The sequence below is a fragment of the Cicer arietinum genome, chromosome 5 (assembly GCF_000331145.2).
Source record: "Cicer arietinum cultivar CDC Frontier isolate Library 1 chromosome 5, Cicar.CDCFrontier_v2.0, whole genome shotgun sequence".
Lineage (NCBI taxonomy): Eukaryota > Viridiplantae > Streptophyta > Magnoliopsida > Fabales > Fabaceae > Cicer > Cicer arietinum.
Window position 1 is genome coordinate 76191044 of NC_021164.2, and position 20449 is coordinate 76211492.

General features: G+C 25.0%; 1 protein-coding gene and 1 long non-coding RNA gene across 2 annotated transcripts; both read left to right on the top strand.

The window, feature by feature from the left end:
• The first annotated feature begins 5069 nt into the window (after positions 1–5069).
• Positions 5070–6406, top strand: LOC101497623 (EPIDERMAL PATTERNING FACTOR-like protein 2). Its single transcript, XM_004501028.4, has 3 exons — positions 5070–5421; positions 5570–5604; positions 5837–6406. Exons 1-3 carry the CDS (start codon positions 5310–5312, stop codon positions 6098–6100), a joined length of 411 nt encoding a protein of 136 aa, XP_004501085.1. The 5' UTR covers positions 5070–5309; the 3' UTR covers positions 6101–6406.
• A 5713-nt stretch (positions 6407–12119) lies between these two features.
• On the top strand, positions 12120–14476 carry LOC113786629 (uncharacterized). Its single transcript, XR_012163063.1, has 2 exons — positions 12120–12393; positions 13654–14476. It is a non-coding gene; the product is annotated as an uncharacterized lncRNA (long non-coding RNA).
• The last annotated feature ends 5973 nt before the right edge of the window (positions 14477–20449 follow it).

The following is a 20449-nucleotide window of genomic DNA, read 5'->3' on the forward strand; positions in this document are numbered from 1 at the left end:
ATATGTATCAAAAGCTTCACGCAACTATATCGTTTATCATATGTTGAAAAAATAGTTGCTTCTGAACAAATAATTTTTTTTTATAACAAACCTTAATTGAGTAAATAATAGGAAATTGTTTTAAGAAAACACTTTGAGTGGAAAATAGAGTGTTATAGTTTTGTGTTGTTAGTTTTTTTTTAATGCTTATAACAAAATTACAAAATGATTAGCAAGATGGCTATGTTTTTTTTTATGGAAAAATTGTTGGGTAGGAATTGTATTTTCAAAAGAAAGTAGAGTGTATGATGGGCGTGGGATACGTTAATGTCTCATCACTGTTTAATTATACAGGAAATAATAACACTAGCACACAATTGTACCAAAAAATAATAATAATGAGTGGCACACACATGATGTTGATAACAGCATTCCAACATTTCGTAAGAGGGAGTTAATGATGTTGTTGAGCACGGAATAAGACCCATTATACTTTATCGCCTAAACTGGTTTTAAGTGTTCCGTAGGAGTTATGAATTTAGTGTTATTTTTTTTAAATAAAGATTTAATATTATTTTATAGATTATACATATATTAGAAAAAAGTTAAAATATTACAAAAGAGATTTAATTATCATAAAATTTAATTTTGATTCGATAGGTAAAACATCAATAATTATTTTTAATTCTTTAAATAAAATCTCATTATCAAGATTAAAAGACTTATCATATTTTAAAATGAATTTTAAGATTTTTGCTAAATAATTTCATTGTACAATAACTTAACTCCTTCAATTCTAAACAAAAATTCAAAATCACCTGTCATATGTGTTATATTGTTCGAATATTCAATTAATAGAGCTAATTATTTTATTTATAATATACAAAAAATAATGAATTCTAAATACTATTCATATGCATTCAAAGAGAATATTTTACTAAAAATAAATAACAAATTTATGTGTCTAATAATGAGTTGATGTTTTTATTTTATTTTAAGTTAAAATATAAAAGATTACGATTCAATATATAGTTAATAAAAAATGTTGCGCCTCTACAAATTTGGAACTTTGTGCGATAGCACCTCTCGCAATCTCTTTAATTCCTCTGTCATTAGTAATAAATTTTCTCAATTCTAATTCATGATATTTAAATATATCAAAATTAATTTACATATTAAAAAGCGACTTTTTCAAAATGGAACCAAACATGTGTTTCATCTAATTGTAAACAACAATGACTTTGCTTTTAAAAAAAATTACATAAAAGAATACAACTTGTTTTCATTTTTTATTTTTTATTTACTTTTATTTTCATATTCTTCTTGTAACCCATTATTTTCTTTTTTATTTGCTTTTAAACTCCTTTTAACACGTATCTCAAATTAGATAATTAACCCTAAACCCTATTAATAATTTTGACCCCATACAATATAATTTTCCGGATTGATTCTTAAATTCTTTTGCATTGACATATTTAAAGTGTTAATTCATTGATAAAAATTTAATATTGTAAGAGGTATATAGCTCAAATGATAAAATTGTCATTTATACTACTTTTTTTATACATTAATTAATACTATTTTGGTTACATATCACAGAGCCGATACAACGTTAAGACCTCCCTAAAAAATAAAATTTGTTATTTAATAAAAATATTTTAAATTTTATTTTATTAAATAAAAGTCTCACATTTTAATATTCTTAAAACTAAAATTGATAAAATTTTATATAAATTAAATAAATGTAGCAGAGATAAGAGAAATATTAGTTATAAATTGAAAAATTATGAGACAAAAAGTAAGTATGAAATATTAGTTATAAATTGAAAAAATCATGAGATAAGTAGTGAATATATTACATTACTAATATGAGTTACTCGAGTGATACAATATACACATTATTTTCTTCTTCAACTAAAATATGAATTTTTTTACATGAGTTCTTGGTGTTGTCGTAGAACCTTTGAAATGTCTTATTTTATTTTTTTAAAAATATAAAAAAATAAATTTGAAAATGCCATTAGTTCTACTAAAAAAATTTCTATAATTATTAAATAAAATATTATTCATTTATTTATTAAATTTAAAAAAAAATCGTCTAATAATTTCACTTTAGTCTCATAACGTGTTAGGTCGATCCATTGTATCATATAAGCTTTTGTTATTAAGTTAAATACTCCAAGAGGGTAGCTAACTAGTAAGTGGAGAACCAACAACCAGAACATACACATTGTTAATGTAGTGGGATATTCTAACTCCGAGAAGACAGGCTTGCTTGGCGGGTTCAAATTGGGCTGATCAAGCATGTTTAAATGTTCCCCCCGCTTAAGAAGGATACATAACATTTACATATAGATAATAAAAAGTGAGATAAATAGTAATTAACAAATGAAGTATTCATAAAGTTCCTTTGGTTTTTCTGTTGTCTCTTGTGTGTGCGGGCCGTGGCTGGCAATTACTAATTCTATTGCTGCCTGCAATGCTCATATCAAGATTTGTCTCCATGTGATGCAACTTGCAGTTTCTGAGTGAGTGACAGTGAGGTCCTCCCTTGGTTATGTTATATGCCATTTTCTTCTCTCAATTCCACCTTTTGTAACTACTCCTTTTACTCATCAATTCATTCATGGGGAAATCATAGGGGAGTAGTAAAAAGGGTAATTGGCACAGTAATTCCTAAGTAAAAAAAATGTTTCGTGTAGACAGAATTCATATTTACAAACTGTCCAATAATTTGAGGATAATTCAATAACAATTTGACAACTATGTCAAATCTTATAAATGGGGTAAAATTTTAACCGAATCTTCATAGAAATATACAGTCCATCTTACAATTCGATTTTAAAAAGAGTGAATTAAGACTCGAGTTTCTTACCCTTCACTGTAATAATCTCAAATTACTTAATTAATTATATAAATAAATTCAAATGTACAATAAAAACTTTAAGACAATTCTTTATCTCAAAACCCTATTTTCCTACTAACAAACTTTAACATATTAGATGATCAATTATCACTTAAAGTATAACGGCGATTTATTATAGTCAATAATTATCATGATAAAAAGTCTTTAATCTAACATTGTAAATTTTACGTTATGTAAGACACACCAGTTTGATGTTTTTTAATTTGAGAAGAGATAAAATAATATTGTAAGAATCAAGATCATTCGAATGTACCGTGTTCAATATCAAAATTGTGTTAAAACATAATTTTAATTAATAAAAGACATTAATAAGAGATACCAATGTTAAATAAAAACAAACATCAATTTTAGAGTAAAATAAGAATTCAATCACACGATAAGAGATTCATCTATTACTAATCTATAGAATTTAGCTACCCATGTTATTGGTACAACGAAAAATGTGAAATTACACCTAGTAGCGGTAATATGTGAAATGACACCCAGTAGCGGTAATTGAATCTTGAATCTCTAGTTTTCAAAGTTAAATAATCAATATCTAATGTATTCATTGTATTATAGTTGTCTTTTGTAAGTTAAGTCAAGATATTTCTTCATAACTTTTAAAAACCTTTAAATAAAGGCAAAAAGATTGATGTCGTTTGGCGAGATTGTTGCGATGCCAAGTCAATGCGCGCAAAATGAAAGAGTATCCTCTTGACAATCAAGTATTGTTAGCACACAATATTATACATAAAGTACTAGGATTAATTGTAGTGTTACTTCATCATGCGAGACTAGACAAAATTGTCACTAATTTACATTCTTTGATCATTAGGTTGCACCATTAACAACTCCAAAACTTTTATACAATATTTCACTCAAAATGATGAACTTGTTATACTATTGAACAGTAAAATAAAACTATAAAAATTGTCTTGTTGATGGAGAAATCTACAACGCAATCGTCGAAATGATTATAGAACTACAAATTGAAAAATCTAATAAAACAACTTCCAAAATTATTTATAAAAAAAAATTGACATCTAAAATAATTAAAATTTGTGCTAACTATATTACAAAAACTAAAAAGGTATTAAAAATTTACATATGACGAAGAGTTGTCACTATAACACTAAAGATCATTCAAATTTTTTACCACAAGTGACACTTTAAACAGAAATTTTAAATCCTCAATATCCTTACATATTGAATCGATTGACATTAATTAGTTATCAAACCGACACCAATTGAGGATTAATTCAACTTTTTAGCAATGACTCATGAGTACGAGTAATACATGATGAAAATAAACACAAAAATACGATAGCAAGTAATACACATCGGATATAAATTTCTTCAACTTGCAAAAACTCGGGAGGAGTAACAATATATATGGCAACAAATTAATCAAAATAAAAAACTATAAAAAAAAATTGATATTTTAACGTGAAAAACCCTTCAATGCAATGATAAAAAATTATGGGTCGTTCAGACCAAAAAAAATAGTTACACTCTAATCAAATAATGGTACAAAAGAGTATCAAAATGAGGCACAAAACGTGTCTACAACCAACAAAAATAACAAAACACTAAAGCTTACAAATGAAAAGAAGAAAAACACTCGAAAACCTGTTCGAGCACGACTTCTCCTTCTCCAAAAGTCATTTCGCCAATCTGACAGCTGAAAACGAAGACCTAAATGTTGCAAACTTGGTGTCCAAAAATAAGTCTGATCCAACGCGATCAACTGTTGATGTTTTTCTGAGACCGATTTGACAAAATTAGAAATAAGATTTAAGATTTAGTCTCCTTTTTTCTCTTTTGGCGACTACCTTTTCTTTCAAGACAGTCTCTCTTTCTTACAATTCTAATTAAATCAATATTCATTTAAATAAGTGTTCTACAATATTTGAGTCTTTCTCTATATAAGAAATTAGCCCAATACCCAAGAATAGTAACACATCTACTTAAAAGAAATGAAATATCAATCCACCGTAGACAATGTGCCATACACTATTCTCCTAAAAACGATCTATAAAAATATCCACATTAACATCCATCTTAGATTAAATATATGTTAATTTTTTATTTATTTATTTTTGAACATTGAATTAGTTGTATGCCTGACAGGTCGTGGCTTGTATGAATATGACATGAACAATGTATCATAAGGGTGGCATTCAATATCTGACCCATTTTAGGACCCTTTTTCAGAATTTCAGTTTCACTGCCTTCTCTGCCTTCCACATATCCCTCTCTCTATCGCCACACACGTATATACACTGTTCCATTCTACCATACCACATTCATCTTCTTTCAAGTTTTTTAGTATATTTATTTATTACTCCAATCACACTCAAAACAATATATTAACTGCTCCCTCTATCTTCTTCTTCTGCGGTATCTTTTACCTCACAAAAAAATGAGCAGAACTCAAATGTATCTCTGCTGCCACAAATGTAGACAAATCATTCTATGTCTCATTCTCTTTGCTTCAACTTCTTTCTTCCCTCATCTTGTTTTCATGGCTGAAGGTTAGTTATTTCTTGTTTCATCAATCACATAATACATGATGATTTCTTCATTACTTGAAAAGAAAAAAAAGTACTTTTGTTCTTTTTTTCTTTCCAAATCCAACTTTGCTTATTTTTAATTTTGTCTATGATATTGATATGCTTGCAGGAAGAGCAATTTCAAATGTCAATCAAGTTGCAAAGGTACAAACTAAAAATCCTAAAGTGTATTAATATATTTCTTTATATAAATTTTTTTCTTTTCAACAAACGTTAAATTTTTTTTTTGCTAGAATTGTGAAAAATATTTTTATTGTTTAAGTCAACATTTTTTTCTTTCTCTTTAGACACTAATTAGTTCTTCTTTATCCTAATAAGTTACTAGTAGTATGTTTAATTAATGCGTGATACTTACTATATATTTAAAAATGTGTAGAAGGGTATGGAAGAGAATGGATCAATGTTGGTAGAGAAATTTCAAATAGGGTCAAGGCCTCCAAAATGCGAAAGAAGATGCATAAAATGTGGACATTGTGAAGCAGTTCAAGTACCTATTGTACCATCTAAAGTTCAAATCCATAGAAGCCATTATTCAGAAGCAACTTTAATTACTTACTCTTCAACAAGAGGAGATGGCCTTTCAAACTACAAACCTATAAGTTGGAAGTGCAAATGTGGGGATTACTTTTTCAATCCTTGACTTGAAAAGGAGAACACAATACTCATATTTCTTTTGGAAAAATACTACAAGCAAGAAAACTATATAGTATTAATTAATTAATTATTTTTGTAATGTTTCTCATGTTGCCTCTGACCTTGTTGTATATGGTAGGTAGATATATGGCAACTATATAGTACATATTAATTTATGGCCTCTTTTTGCTTTAAAGACTTGTTTTGTTTGTATATCCGAAGCATATGTTAATTCTATATGTTTTTTTTTTCTCTTTTCATTATGTACTGCAATTTCACCGCAAAAGGAAAAATTTATTAAATGGTGTTTTGATATTATAAATTAGCATATTGCATATTGCATATTGATATAGATAGATTTCTGGGTATGTTTTATTTTGTACATTTTTCTTTCTTTCTATTATTTGATAAATTTAATAAAGGAAGAAAATAATATCAAGTGAAAATGTTTGATGAGATTTGTTGATTGGAAAAAAGAGATAAGAAGAAGTGAAGAAGAAGAGAAAGTGTGTCAGAGAGTCCTGTTTTCGTATCCTACAAGATTAAGATTTTTTTTGCATCAGAATGAGCTAGCTATAAAGTTAAGCAACCCACCTCGAAAGAATCATACAAACGTGGCACAGAGACTACGACATCAACACCATACGTGATGTCATTAATTACTCACTAATCAAGTTCCCATTTTGCATTTCATTTGTTTATTGGAACTTAGCTTAGCTGACACAAATATTTCAGTGAGAAGAAAAAACGTAATTAATTTTAAAAGTGAGATTTGTTGTGATGAACCAGCTGTTGCTCAACGTTATAACAACCATTAGATTTATACAGAAACATTTTTCTGTAGCTTCAAATTTAACAATCTTTACAATTGATGTAAGTTTAGAATATTTTTATTTTTTTAATAAAATATTGACTAGGATATTAACGTTGATTTTTATTTTTATAAAAAGAAATGTAAGTTATCTTGAACTCATTCCGTTAATGTCTTTTAAAATTTTTATACATATATTAAAAAATATATAAATTATTTTATAAAATTATCTATTTATTGGAGAATTTTTTATCATGATCAATGTAAAATATAATAATAATTTAAAAATTGTGTATAACGTTGAAAGATACTATAGAAAAAATAATTCAAGTTATTTTGAATATTATAAATAATATTTATTTTGAGATAATTTATTTTATTAAAATGTCATTATTATGAGACGAGTTGAGTGTAATAATATTACCTTATCAAAATTATGTATTAACTTTTCAATGAATCGATTCTAAAAACGATGTTTAATATGAATTTAAAAGCTGTTTAAAAAAATTGGGAATTTAAAAGAGTATTATACCATTTTTTACTGATATTTGTTTTAAAATGAAATATAAATAAAAATTTTAATTGAAAAATTGATTTATATAATTAAAAATTTAAATTAAATATATTAATTTTTCAATTAATATTTTTATATATACTCCATTTTAGAAGGATAATAGATCAACTCAAAGACACACTATGTGTGTAATTCTTTCACTGAGTTGCATTCTCTTTTCTTTCTCTTTTTTGGACTTCGGACAGTGTAATATATTTGTTGTGTCACTTGGGTATAAGAGATCTTATTATTCACTTGTATTTCCAGTTTCCACTTTCACTAATTAGTTTGTTAACACCAATGTATATTTGGTAAAATTAGTTAAACATTTATAGGTGATAGTTAATAACAGTTGAACTAATTAGATATTTGATAAAATTAATAATTTAATTAGCTTAAAAAAATATAAAATGACATAAAAATATATTTTTAATAAAAATAAATTTTATTATTTTACATTTAGAATATTTTAAATGTAATAATAATTTTAAATTTTTTTTATTAATTTAAAGCTTATCAATTATATGTATATATATATTTTGTTATAATATTTTAATTATAAAACAATGATTATTTTTAAATAATTTAAAATTATAATGAATAATTTAATTAAATAATTTATTTATTAAACTAACTTATATATTTTAAATTATAATAAATAAAATTTAAATAATAAAAAAATATTTTAATAAAAAATAAATATAAATTTGGAAGAAAAATAATAAAATATAAACACATAAACTACTAAATGCTATTAACTTATAAATTACAGCAACCAAACAAAATTTATAGAGTATAAACTATAACTTTGTTTTTTAACATTACCAAACAAAAGTCTTTGTCTTATCATTTGGGTCAATTTTGAGATAAAATTATTCCATTTGAAAATTGAAATCACACACAATTACGTTTAAATGAATTTTTTTTAAAATAATATTTTTTATTTTGTTATTATACATAATTTTGTTAGTTTTTTATTTTTAAAGTCAATATTTTTTTAATTTCGAAATTATTCAAATAAAAACAATAACAATTTTTAAAAACATATTCTAAACTAGATATTTTTTAAAATATAGAAATAAATCTAGAAAACAGATATTTTAAATACATTTTTTTATCTTTGATATTTTCAATTTTCTAATCATATAAAAATGTAAATTAAATGCAGACATTAAATAAAATAATCGGTACAATTTTATAAACACAAAATGATATTCTCCAATGATATAAAATTAAATGCAATAATAGGCATTAAATAAAATATCTTTTAAATTTTTTGATATTCAATACTTCTTGCGAACAATGTCAGCAGATTTCATTTAATAATGATATATACAAATCTTTACATACGAAAATGAAAATTAAATACAATCATTTTCATTAAATAATTTTTTTACAAATTTTAAAATTAGAAACTTATAAACAATCTAAATTTTATAATTTTCAAATCATTTAATTAATAAATATTCATAAATTAATGCACAATAGTCAATTAACAAGTTTAAGAGAAAATATAATATAATATAATATAATATAATATAATATAATATAATATAATATAATATAATATAATATAATATAATATAATATAATATAATATAATATAATATGTAGACATCATAATGGTCATATTAAATTTTAAATTTAACAAAAACATATTCTAAAAATATGTTTCTATATTTGTTAAAATAATAAAAATATCTAATATCTAATAACAAAATTTCAATATTATTGAATTATTTAACAAATTGATATTTATCAATTTGAAAATAATGAAAAAACAAAAATATCAAATCTCTAAAAGAAATTATATATACACATAACAATACGCGTATTTTAATCTAAATTGTGAAGAAGCAAACTCAATGAATATGCTACTACGATGATGAAATATAAAAAAAAAATCTCTAACCACAAATAATTTAATTTTTAAATATTTTTTATGTTAAATTTTTTAGATCAATAATATGATGTTAATTTTTGTATAAAAATCAAATTCTTACCATCAATTAACGTGATATACTATTAATCATTTCTAAGAGGTGTATTTTAATTTGTACATTTTTTTTTATTTCAATTTCTTTTTTATTTTATCACGACAAAACTTTTATGTAAGGTACAAATATATCTATTATCTCAATAAAGTTGTGATATTTTAATTGCACAATAAAAAATTTATGAAAAGATGTCTATCGTTTTGCATACAGTAACATTTATTATTTGATTTACAATATATATAAATAAATAATTCAATATAAATATTAAATTAATTTTTTTTAGTTAAAAAATCTTAACAAAAAATATTAGAAAATGTTATTGAACACAAGAAAGATCTACAAACTAACTGAATTCTTTACAAATTGACAAATTTGTAATCTCATATATAGCAGTCAGTTTTTTGTAATGACGTTGGATTTTTTTTTCAAGAAAGAAGATATAATTTTATTATTAATTTCAGTTTTTATTAATTTTAACACATATTTTGGTTAGTGGCATCAATTCCAATCCTTTTTCCTATAAATGATATTAGATTCCTATTTGTGTGGCTTCTACAATCTTATTGAATAGAAAAATCTCAACTCTTTTTAAATTTATTTTATTTAATAGAAAAATCTCAAATATTTTTTTATTTAATAAAAATATCTCATATTCTAATATTTTTAAAATTAAAATCGATAAAATCTTATATAAATTAAATAAAATATTTTATTTTTATTATAAACTAATAGTCTTAACACAAATAAATTGGCTAATAAATGATAGTAGATATGAAAAAATATTAGTTATAAATTAAAAATAAGAAAATTTTCACATGAATTCTTGTTGTTGCAATATTATTTGATTTTTTAAAAAATTTAGAAAAAATATATTTAAAAATATCATTAATGCTGCTTAAGCAATTTTTCATAATTATTAAATAAAATTTTAATAATTTATTTATTAATTTTTAAACTTTGTTTAATAATTTAACTTTAAACTTCATAACTTGTTGAGCCGGTTCTAAACGGAGTATTATATTGATTTTCTTAAAATGTCTTAATATGTGTATTCAAAAGCCTAACATGGATGGAGGAAAATCAATCACTGATTCTCACTTCTCAATGAGTTGCGTTCACATTTTATGTCTCTTTTGGTCCAGACACTATGAGGTAATTTAATGTCACTCTTAGCTTGTTGCTTATATTAGGGACACTTGGCCATTCATATTGGTTAATTGTAGTGCTATGGCCCGCGTTCTATCTATATTCATGCAAGCCTTGTCATCACTCATCGCCAAATTCCAACCGTATACCCATGGAATTTTCTTGGGAGTACTAAACGTTCATGTTTCTAATTGCTTTTGAGAAATAAAAGTGATTTAAACACTTAAAAACTAATTTAAATATTTCTAATAAGTGTCCTAACAAGTGATTCTAAAAGTTCAGGGCACTTGATTAAAAATAAAAAATCAGACTTTGCATTAAAAGGAATAATATTTACACTTTTAAAAAAACGAATAGACAATTTTCATTTTATATTTCGAAGCGTTAACAAGTGCACTTGCTTGCATTTGTCAACTAATTTTGACATGCAAATGTGTATTTTTGAATGAAATCGACAAAGTCATGAAATGACATCAAAGCAAAAGTTATATTTTAGACTATGTAGTAAAAAATTTTATGATAAAAAGAAAATTAAATATAGTATAAAGAAGATAACTCCAATATTCAATATCTTAAAATTTTAGATAAAAATATTTAAAAAATTAAAATATATTAACACACAATCCAAACATAAGATATATACCAAGAGAGGGAAGCGGAATAAATTTTACAAACCACGACAAAATCAATGTCGTAACACGAAAAACCAAATCAATAGCTACTAACGAGATTCTGGAATTCAAACAATAACCATCCAACTATCAAACATTTACAAATCAAAATTAAAATTAATGTCGGTATAAAGGATAAGAAAATTATAAGCAATGTAAATGTTGGGGGATCTCAAAGAACTGCCCAACAACTATTGATCTAACGTCTAAAATCTTTTAGAAATAATATATTTCAATCTAAAATCTTAAAAAATTAAATTTATAATGTAACTTTTTTTTATATTTAATATTTTATTTTTATTTTTATTTGATGTGAGACTAATAATTCACCTTTACAATTCAACTATAAGAGATTAGTCTACCGTAGATTTTGATTGTAACCAAATTCGAAGACTTTACTTTAAACACCACAAAAAGTGAATGATTATCTTGTTTACAATATCCATCACATTTGACGTACTGATTATCTTATTTCGTTATTGATAACACAAAAATCAAATCAAACTATTATAGTGTTGTCTTAAATCAAAACAAATCAAAATTGTATAATATTGTTATCTTAAGAAATATAATGTTGAATCTATATATTTTTTAATCGTTATGTATTATTTTTTTCAGTATAATCAATCAATAGTATTTAAAAAATAATAAGACTTTGTTGATTTATCAAAATAATTTTAATCTTTTAAAAAATATAACCCGATTTAATCAAAATAAATCAACATGTTATTCTTCAATTAATTTAATCAAAATTTGATTAAAAAAAATTATATAAACCAACCGAAGGCAACTAGGACTTTGAATTGTTTCAGATGTTTGCTCTGTCCTAAAAACCAAACCAAAACGTATGGTATACTATACATATCTAGGCCCACTTATGAGGGAGTACTACAATTTAATAATATATGATCGGATAAATATGGGTAGCCCGTGATATCCATGTCGTTCACGAGCTACCGTTTCCCATTTTCTTTCTTTCTTTCTCTTTTGGCTTTGCGTGCTTTGCTTTGCTTTGCTCCACATAATACACAATCAGAGTCAGACTGCATTAATATTCTCCCTCATATCATATCATATTCTTCATTTCTTCTGTTACTTAATATCACCTTCTACGCCAACTATGTAAGTTTACTTTATTTTTATTTTTTTATGAATGATAATTAATGTTAATATATGATAGAACCCCTCAACTTCATTATTTCTCAACTCAACATTATAGTCAATCTATTTTTTCAACTGTTGTTTGAATGTTTATTGAATTTGGAAACTTTAATTTCTTTTGGTATATGATTCGGCACGTGATTTTTATGTCTTAATTTGTGGATTTGTTTTAGCTCAATGTTCTTAGAAATGCAGTGGTGGCGTGAGTTCATTTTCATTTTTCCAACTTAGTATAAGTTAAATGCATGCTATATGGCTTATTTATTTATATAAGATATAGTAAACCGTACAGTGTTCATACTTCATAGATTACTTTTTATTAGTATTCTTTCTTTGCATAGACTAGTCACTAGACAATAGACATTAATGAAGCATGGCTTTTCCTTTTTGATAAAAGAATGAGAGTAAATCACTTCTTCGAAGGTTTTTAATTAATCTACAAAAGAGAGTATGCCATGAGAATTATATATTTAGTGAAAATACTTGTATTTCTCACAAAATTGATTTTAGGTTTGAATATACTTTTGTTCATGTAAATATATTTTTCCTTTTTCTTTTTTATAGTTGTTTTTTGCAACGGTCAATGTTAGTGAGGTGAAAATCAATTATGTTATCTTCTTATCAAACATATTATCAAGCCAACTTTATATCCATTTTTACTTTTAGAACTTAATTGTAATTTTTTGTTTGTTTTTAATACTTGTTGCCTAATTGTAATTTTTGGTATTTCTTCTTTTAATTTAATCCATTTAAATGTAGGGACTAATTAAAAGTGCAAAAAGCAAAAAATATATATTCATGGTTACTAAAAACAAAAAATACAAGTACTACACAAAAAAAAAAATTATATAGATTTTAAATATATTTAGCGTGTGATTGGTTCTGAAGCAACTAAAGTGTGATTGGTTCTCAAGCAACTAAAATTAATTTTGAATGAGTTGATTTAATCAAAATGATTTTATCTTTGAATATATATAATTAAAAGTGAGTTAAACAATAAATTTCAATATAAAATTATATTTTGACTAAAAAATTACAAATCTTAATTTTAACTTAAAATTATTTAGAAAGGTAGAATCAATTATGCTCGACGACATCCAAACAAGTCAAAATCAATTTTATTACTTATTGGTTTGACTTAAAAAATATCTGTTGCACTTGATTCTTTTTTGAAATCCAACTTGCTGAATGCTGAATGCTGCTTAATTATTTATTATGCAGCAAAGGATCAAGGCTTCTTTACTTTGGGCAAGACTCTGCCTTACTAGGTCTGGATTCTATGCATTAATAGAAGGACATGGAGTTACATGCATTCATCAATAGCCACCATTAATTTGATATCACACGACTCATATTACACAATTACTAAATTAGTTTGAAAGAATCTCTATCATTAATTTAGATCAGACGGTCCAGGTTGACATTTTCTGCATGACACAGTTACTACAAGAAATTTTGAGTCAAAAATGTTGAAGCAATCACTTAATTACCGAAACCAGAGGATAAATGTCAACAAGATAAAACAAGGTATTAAAATATTTACTGTAATTGCTGTTTTTATCTGGTTGCTATACCAACTCAAACACTCACGTGAAACCAAAATACTTGGAAGAAAAGGGTTTCAGTTATGGATAAATAAACCGTATGCATTGATGGGTGATGGAAAAGAGAGAAAACATGAAATAGGCGCCATGGAAGGAAACAATCGAGGTAGAGTGGAAGAGGAAGAAGCTGAGGAAGTAGATGACGTGGTCGAAGAAGAAGATAATGAAGAAGAAGAAGAAGAAAATGAAGCAATGGTTATGGAAGAAGATATGAGTTAGCTCATGAGAAGATCAATTAGGCCATAATGGAGAAGAGAAAGAAAGACACACAAGCAACAAAGGAAAAATATTACAAAGAAAATGCAGAAAATTAAATCAAAAAATATTTTGTATTTAATTTAAAATTTAAATTAAATATATTTATTTTTATTGACTAATTTTATTTTATATTTGAAATCAGAGAGAATATTTATTAATAATAAGTAGTTATTTGATTATAACCTTTTTTTTCTTCTTATAATCCATTAGTTAGTTATATGTTAACCATATTAATTGTAAGCTATTCATATGTAATCTATTTATAATAATTTTTTTTTCTACACATGAAAGAGATTATTCAAAAATCTTTTCTTTTACTCATAGAGTAACACCTCACTTTAAAAATTAATTGTGTAAAAATAAATTAGACTAAACATAAAAATATAATATAACACATATATAGACGCTGAACACATCAATTACATATATAGTTTGTGATTGAACGTAGTTGTTGTGTTACTCTAAGAAAGATTTTAATGTCAAACGTTGGTGCTAAATATAGCAATGTATCAAGGCTTGTTGATCATTAGACAAAAGTTTAAGCGTAACGTATTTTATGAAAATATTTTCTGTTCTAGTTTTTAAAAATATTTATGTTAATTTTATTTGCTAATAAAGAGTAAGATACTTTTGAAGTGGATAATTTTCTACATTTATAAAGATAATACAAAATGTCAAAAATTTATTATTATTTTTGAAAATATTACATCTTCATTAACTTGTATTTTATCTTACTTTTATAATAATAATTTACTTTAAGAGTCTTTAATCAAATAAAATGAACATAAGTTTTTTAAAATAAAAACAGAAGAAAAAAATTTCAGTAAGAAAACGTCCCCTAAAGTTCTTTAAAAAAAAAAATCACTAGCCAAAGCAAAGTTATTAGCCTGTACCGATTCAAAGAAGTTAATACTTGATAACGTGGTTGAATTCACATGATTTGATTCAACGTGGATGCTGTTAGAAACTTTTGTTTGTCTATATTTGGCACAACAGTATGTGTGACAATTGAGGTGATGGTGGAATTTCCATAAACGATAATTTGAATTATTGAGTTATCAATAATAAAAGAAGTTTTCATTCATAAAAAAGGAAATTGATCCATTTGCAAGAGAAGGGAAGTTTCAAGTGCCCGATGATGAGGAGATGCAACCAACCAAGAAACTACTTTTGAAAAAATATGGGAATTAATGAATCCAACGGGTTTGATTCTTGGAAGAAGTCAAATATAAATTATTTTGTAAATATTCAATAATTTATAAAGTTTTTTCTATCTTAAAATCTCATCCTCTCACCCCTAATTTTTTTACATAAAAAACGTTTGATTCGAAACAAATTTAATTATTTTTAATTTTTATAAAATTTTAACTTTTCAAATTTATACTATATATAGTTTTTAGTCTCTATAATACAAATAGTTTTAATTTATTTTAAAACTAAATGTGAATGTGTTTAGAATATATTAAATTAACTATTTAATTTTGTAATGTATGTGAAAAGAAAAGCAAAAAGAAAGTATTTAAATGGAAGTAGCTCGAATTCATGGATAAGGTGGATCGAGTGTTTTCTTTTTGAAATAGATTGTTGAGTCGACTTCTCCTTCAGATTCGAATTGGAATACTGTCAGTCATGATATATTTACTATACCAACAAAAATGACTTTAGTTAGCTGGATATATATATATATATATATATATATTGGGTACGAATGTTGTAGTCAGGACACCCTGCACTAGGTGACGAGTTTGTATGTGGATATGGCAAAATACCTAAACCACTAAATGATAAAATTAATGGGTTTGTTATTAGATTATCCTTTTTTTTTTTTTTTAATACCAATCTACCCCACTTTGAAATTAATATATCAATCTGCCCTACTTTTTTGCCCCAGATGCAAGTCGCATCCTGGGGCTGCGACCTCTTGAAAGGCAAAAATTTCAACTGCAACACATGGTCGCATCCTGGGGATGCGACCTCCTATTTTATCCACCAAAAATTCAACAAAAAAAAAAAAACTTCTTAAGTGGGAGGTCGCATCCCCAGGATGCGACCATGTGTTGCAGTTGAAATTTTTGTCTTTCAAGAGGTCGCAGCCCCAGGATGCGACTTGCATCTGGGGCAAAAAAGTAGGGCAGATTGGTATATTAATTTCAAAGTAGGGTAGATTGGTATTAAAAAAAAAAAAAAGGGATAATCTAATAAAAAAACCAAAATTAATAATATTGATATACTAGTTATTATTTATTAGCATTGATATGAATTAAATCATTTAAGATAAATTTAAAATTTTCTATACATAAATTAAACGAGAGACCTACGTAATCAATGAAAAATTAAATATTTTAATTTAATATATTTTATTTTCGTTAATAAGCAACACTATGTTAATAAGTCACCAAATATTTTTCTATGATTTTTATTTTGATGGATGATTTGAATCTAATTTTTAATTATTAATTGTAATTATTCAATTTTTCTATTTTTCAATTATAATATTATAAATTATTTAAAACTATGTCTTAATTTAATTTATCTATAAATGTTTTATTTAAGTTTTTGCTTTCTATATGCAAGTTTTCATCTACATGAATATTATTATGAAACTTAATGACAAAATCCTCATTCGAGTGTTTAAGTGAGTGTAACATATACACGATCATTCATTTATAGTAATTTTTTAATGTTAATATATTAAATACTCAATGTCTTTAACCCAACACTTAAAAAAAATATTAGTAATAGTTAAAAGTTATGATATTTGAACATATCAAAATATACGTCATATTCGGAAGTGTATACCAATGAATGTGGTTGTCGGGGACTGAGGGGAGAAAAAAAGTACACAGAGAGACAGAAAATATAATATAAAAACCAAAAATTTTATTTTTATATCATGTTGATGTTTAGTTTTATATAGTAGAGAAAGTGTGTCTCATTTACTAAAAATTAAATACACATTCAAATAAACAACACATTTTTTAAGGAAACAAATTCCCTATTGTAACTATATCACCCGGTTAGAACTCACATTCGTCTGATTTTGGTGAATTGTTGAAATTGTTTTAATACATGTCTAATATGAAGTATGAACAGCCTAATTTTATATCAATGGCCGAAATGGGTAATTCTGTCACCTGTGATAAAATAAATGCAGGGAATTCAGGTTCTTATTTAACTTTTGCTAAATTGACAAAAGAATCTCTACTGTGATGTTTTTTAGTGTATATTTGGTAATGCATCGTGTCAACTCCTTCGGTATTTTTCATCCCAAAAGTCATTAAGAAACATCTACAAAAGCTAGGTTGGAAAGCTTTATTGATGGTTTACAATTGATCGATACTTAAAAAGTCATTCAAAACATATATATTTTAGTACATCATCATAATTTTCCCAAATTCACATGTTAAAAATAATTTTATGCATTTAAAATTATTTTTTCACTCATAAAGTAAATATGCAAGTTTTGGAATTTGTTGGTTATTTGTCTTATTTTCAAGTTTCAACAACCACTAGTTTAAATAAAAACATTTCATCGTTATAAACCCTATTAAATATTATAACAATAAATCACTTATATAAATTCTTAGAACAATCATCAAACATTATAAACATTTTGTTATATTTCACATATATTTAAGTAAAGTATGTAGTGGATTTAATAAATGAATTTAAAGGTTTGATGTTAAAGTATATATTCTATATAGGATTCAAAATTCGTACCAACTTAGAAAAAATAATAAACGGTATAAGCAAGAATTTAACGGGAATAAAGTCCATAAAGCTAACAACAATTACTCATCTTAGGTATTAAAAGAAATGTTTCATCTATTCTTTCGAAAACTCCTCCGAATGCGAAAGTGAATTGGAAATGTCATTTGTTCAAAAGTAAGAGTATCTCCTAATAACGAACACATAGTAAATAAGCATGCATATATATATATATATATATATATATATATATATATATATATATATATATATATTGCAAAAATATCAATAAATCATATACTTCATCTAACAATTATAATCACAAAGTACCAAAAATACAAAACAATCCAAATGCATAAGTCCTATTTGTTAAACTTTGTGTCAATGCATGATTCCGAAATATCACCTCTCTATATAACAAAGAGTTCCTCCAATTGAAAATGCCCCACTGTTGAAAGAATGTTCTTCAGAGTTTCATGTTCAATACCCCACCATTGAGTATTTTTCTAAATCACATTGTCTTTTTTAGGAACTGTCATCACGTACTCGTGATTAAGTCCAGACCACCAATGCATGCATAAATGTCATCACCTTAGTTAACAAGAAAATAGATCACACTCAACTAGAGCATCTAAAACCATATAATCTTGTCCTACATCAACCTAATTTAGACACAAAGTCATCACTTGAGTAACACCTGGTACAAATCAAAATACACAAATTGTTGTCTTAGAATATCACTAGTAAACATGTTATTCATACAACACATATTTTGAAGATAACACACAAATATAACCAATACACTTGCGCGTGTGTGTGTAAATCATTTGACGATGTCATTGTTGTGATACAAAAAGGAAGAAATGAATGTTGCAAACAATTGTCAACTTCCTTGGGATGTGCTTGATATCATTTCGAGAAAACTAGATTTTGAAGACCTCTTCCTAGTTTGGTGTTGTGTGCAAGAATTGGTGGAATTTCATAAAGCATATTGGAGAGACTTCTTAACATCCCGATAACCATTACTTGTTAAAAAGTCGTATGATATTAAAAAAAAAATTGTTATTCCTTTATTAGCATACCTCAAAAAAAAATATATCACTCAAAGAAGATGAATGAATTAAAGAACTTTTCTTTTTTTAGATCTTCTAGTGGATATTTGATCACGGCAAAGAACGATCGATAATTCATTTGTGCTTATGAATCTATTTACAAGAAGAGTGATTCTAATCAATACATCAACCTTAAAAGTTGAACTTTCTGATTTTGTTTATTATATCTTACTAATCGAGTAACATATTTATTATACACTTCATAAGTTGTGATCTTTGTGTTTTGAATATGTTCTAACTTTGTGTGATATATTGCTTTTTAACTTATGATTATTTATTAAAATTAATATAAAGTTGTGATTATTGGATTTTTGGAGATACGGTTAAAGACTTTCGGTATTTCTAACAACTTTTTATGTGTTTTTTGTTTTTGCATAATGACGTATTTGCTTAGTTTTTTTAATAATTAATGTATAACCACTCTACCGTTTGGCTTTTTGTTCATTTTAATTGTTTCATTATTTTTTTCATTTTCATCTACTTAACCTTCATAATGCTATTATTTTATATTATTGTTGTGAATATGCTTTTTTTTTTATTTTATGATTATTTTGGTTTCATCATTTATGTTGAATTTCTTCAACAACAAAATAAAATCAGCTAGATATAGTGAATTGATTTTGAATTTTATTACCTTTCATCAATTAAGTTAAATTGATTTTGGGGTTATAATGTTCAAAGGATCCCATAAAAATTATAAATCAATACTATTTATGGCAATATGAATTCACATTTTACCAAATTGAAATTTTTACCCATTACTCTCATTCATCCATCTTAAAGAAAAATAAATATCAGCATACAAAATTTCAATCAAATCACATGTAAAGAAATAACTAGAATATACACACAAAAATAACCAGATCAACCCAAAGACACACTATGTGTGTATTTCTCTCGTTGTGTTGCATTCTCTTTTCTTTTTCTCTTTTGGACTTTCGGACAGTGTAATGTATTTATTGTGTCGCTCAAGTATAAAGAGATCTTAGTATTCCCTCGTATTCCCATTTTCCACTTTCACTAATTAGTTTGTTAACAGCAGTGTATATTTGGTAAAATTAGTTAAACGTTTATAGTTGATAGTTAATAAATGTTGAACTACTTAAATATTTGATAAAATTAATAGTTTATTTAACTTAAAAATAAAATAAAATGACATAAAAATACATTTTTAATTAAAAATAAATTTTATCAATTTATATTTAGAATTTTTTAAATGTAATAATTGAAAATTTATTTTATGAATTTAAAGTTTAACCATTTGATATATATATATATATATATATATATATATATATATATATATATATATATATATTATTTAAAAAAAAAATA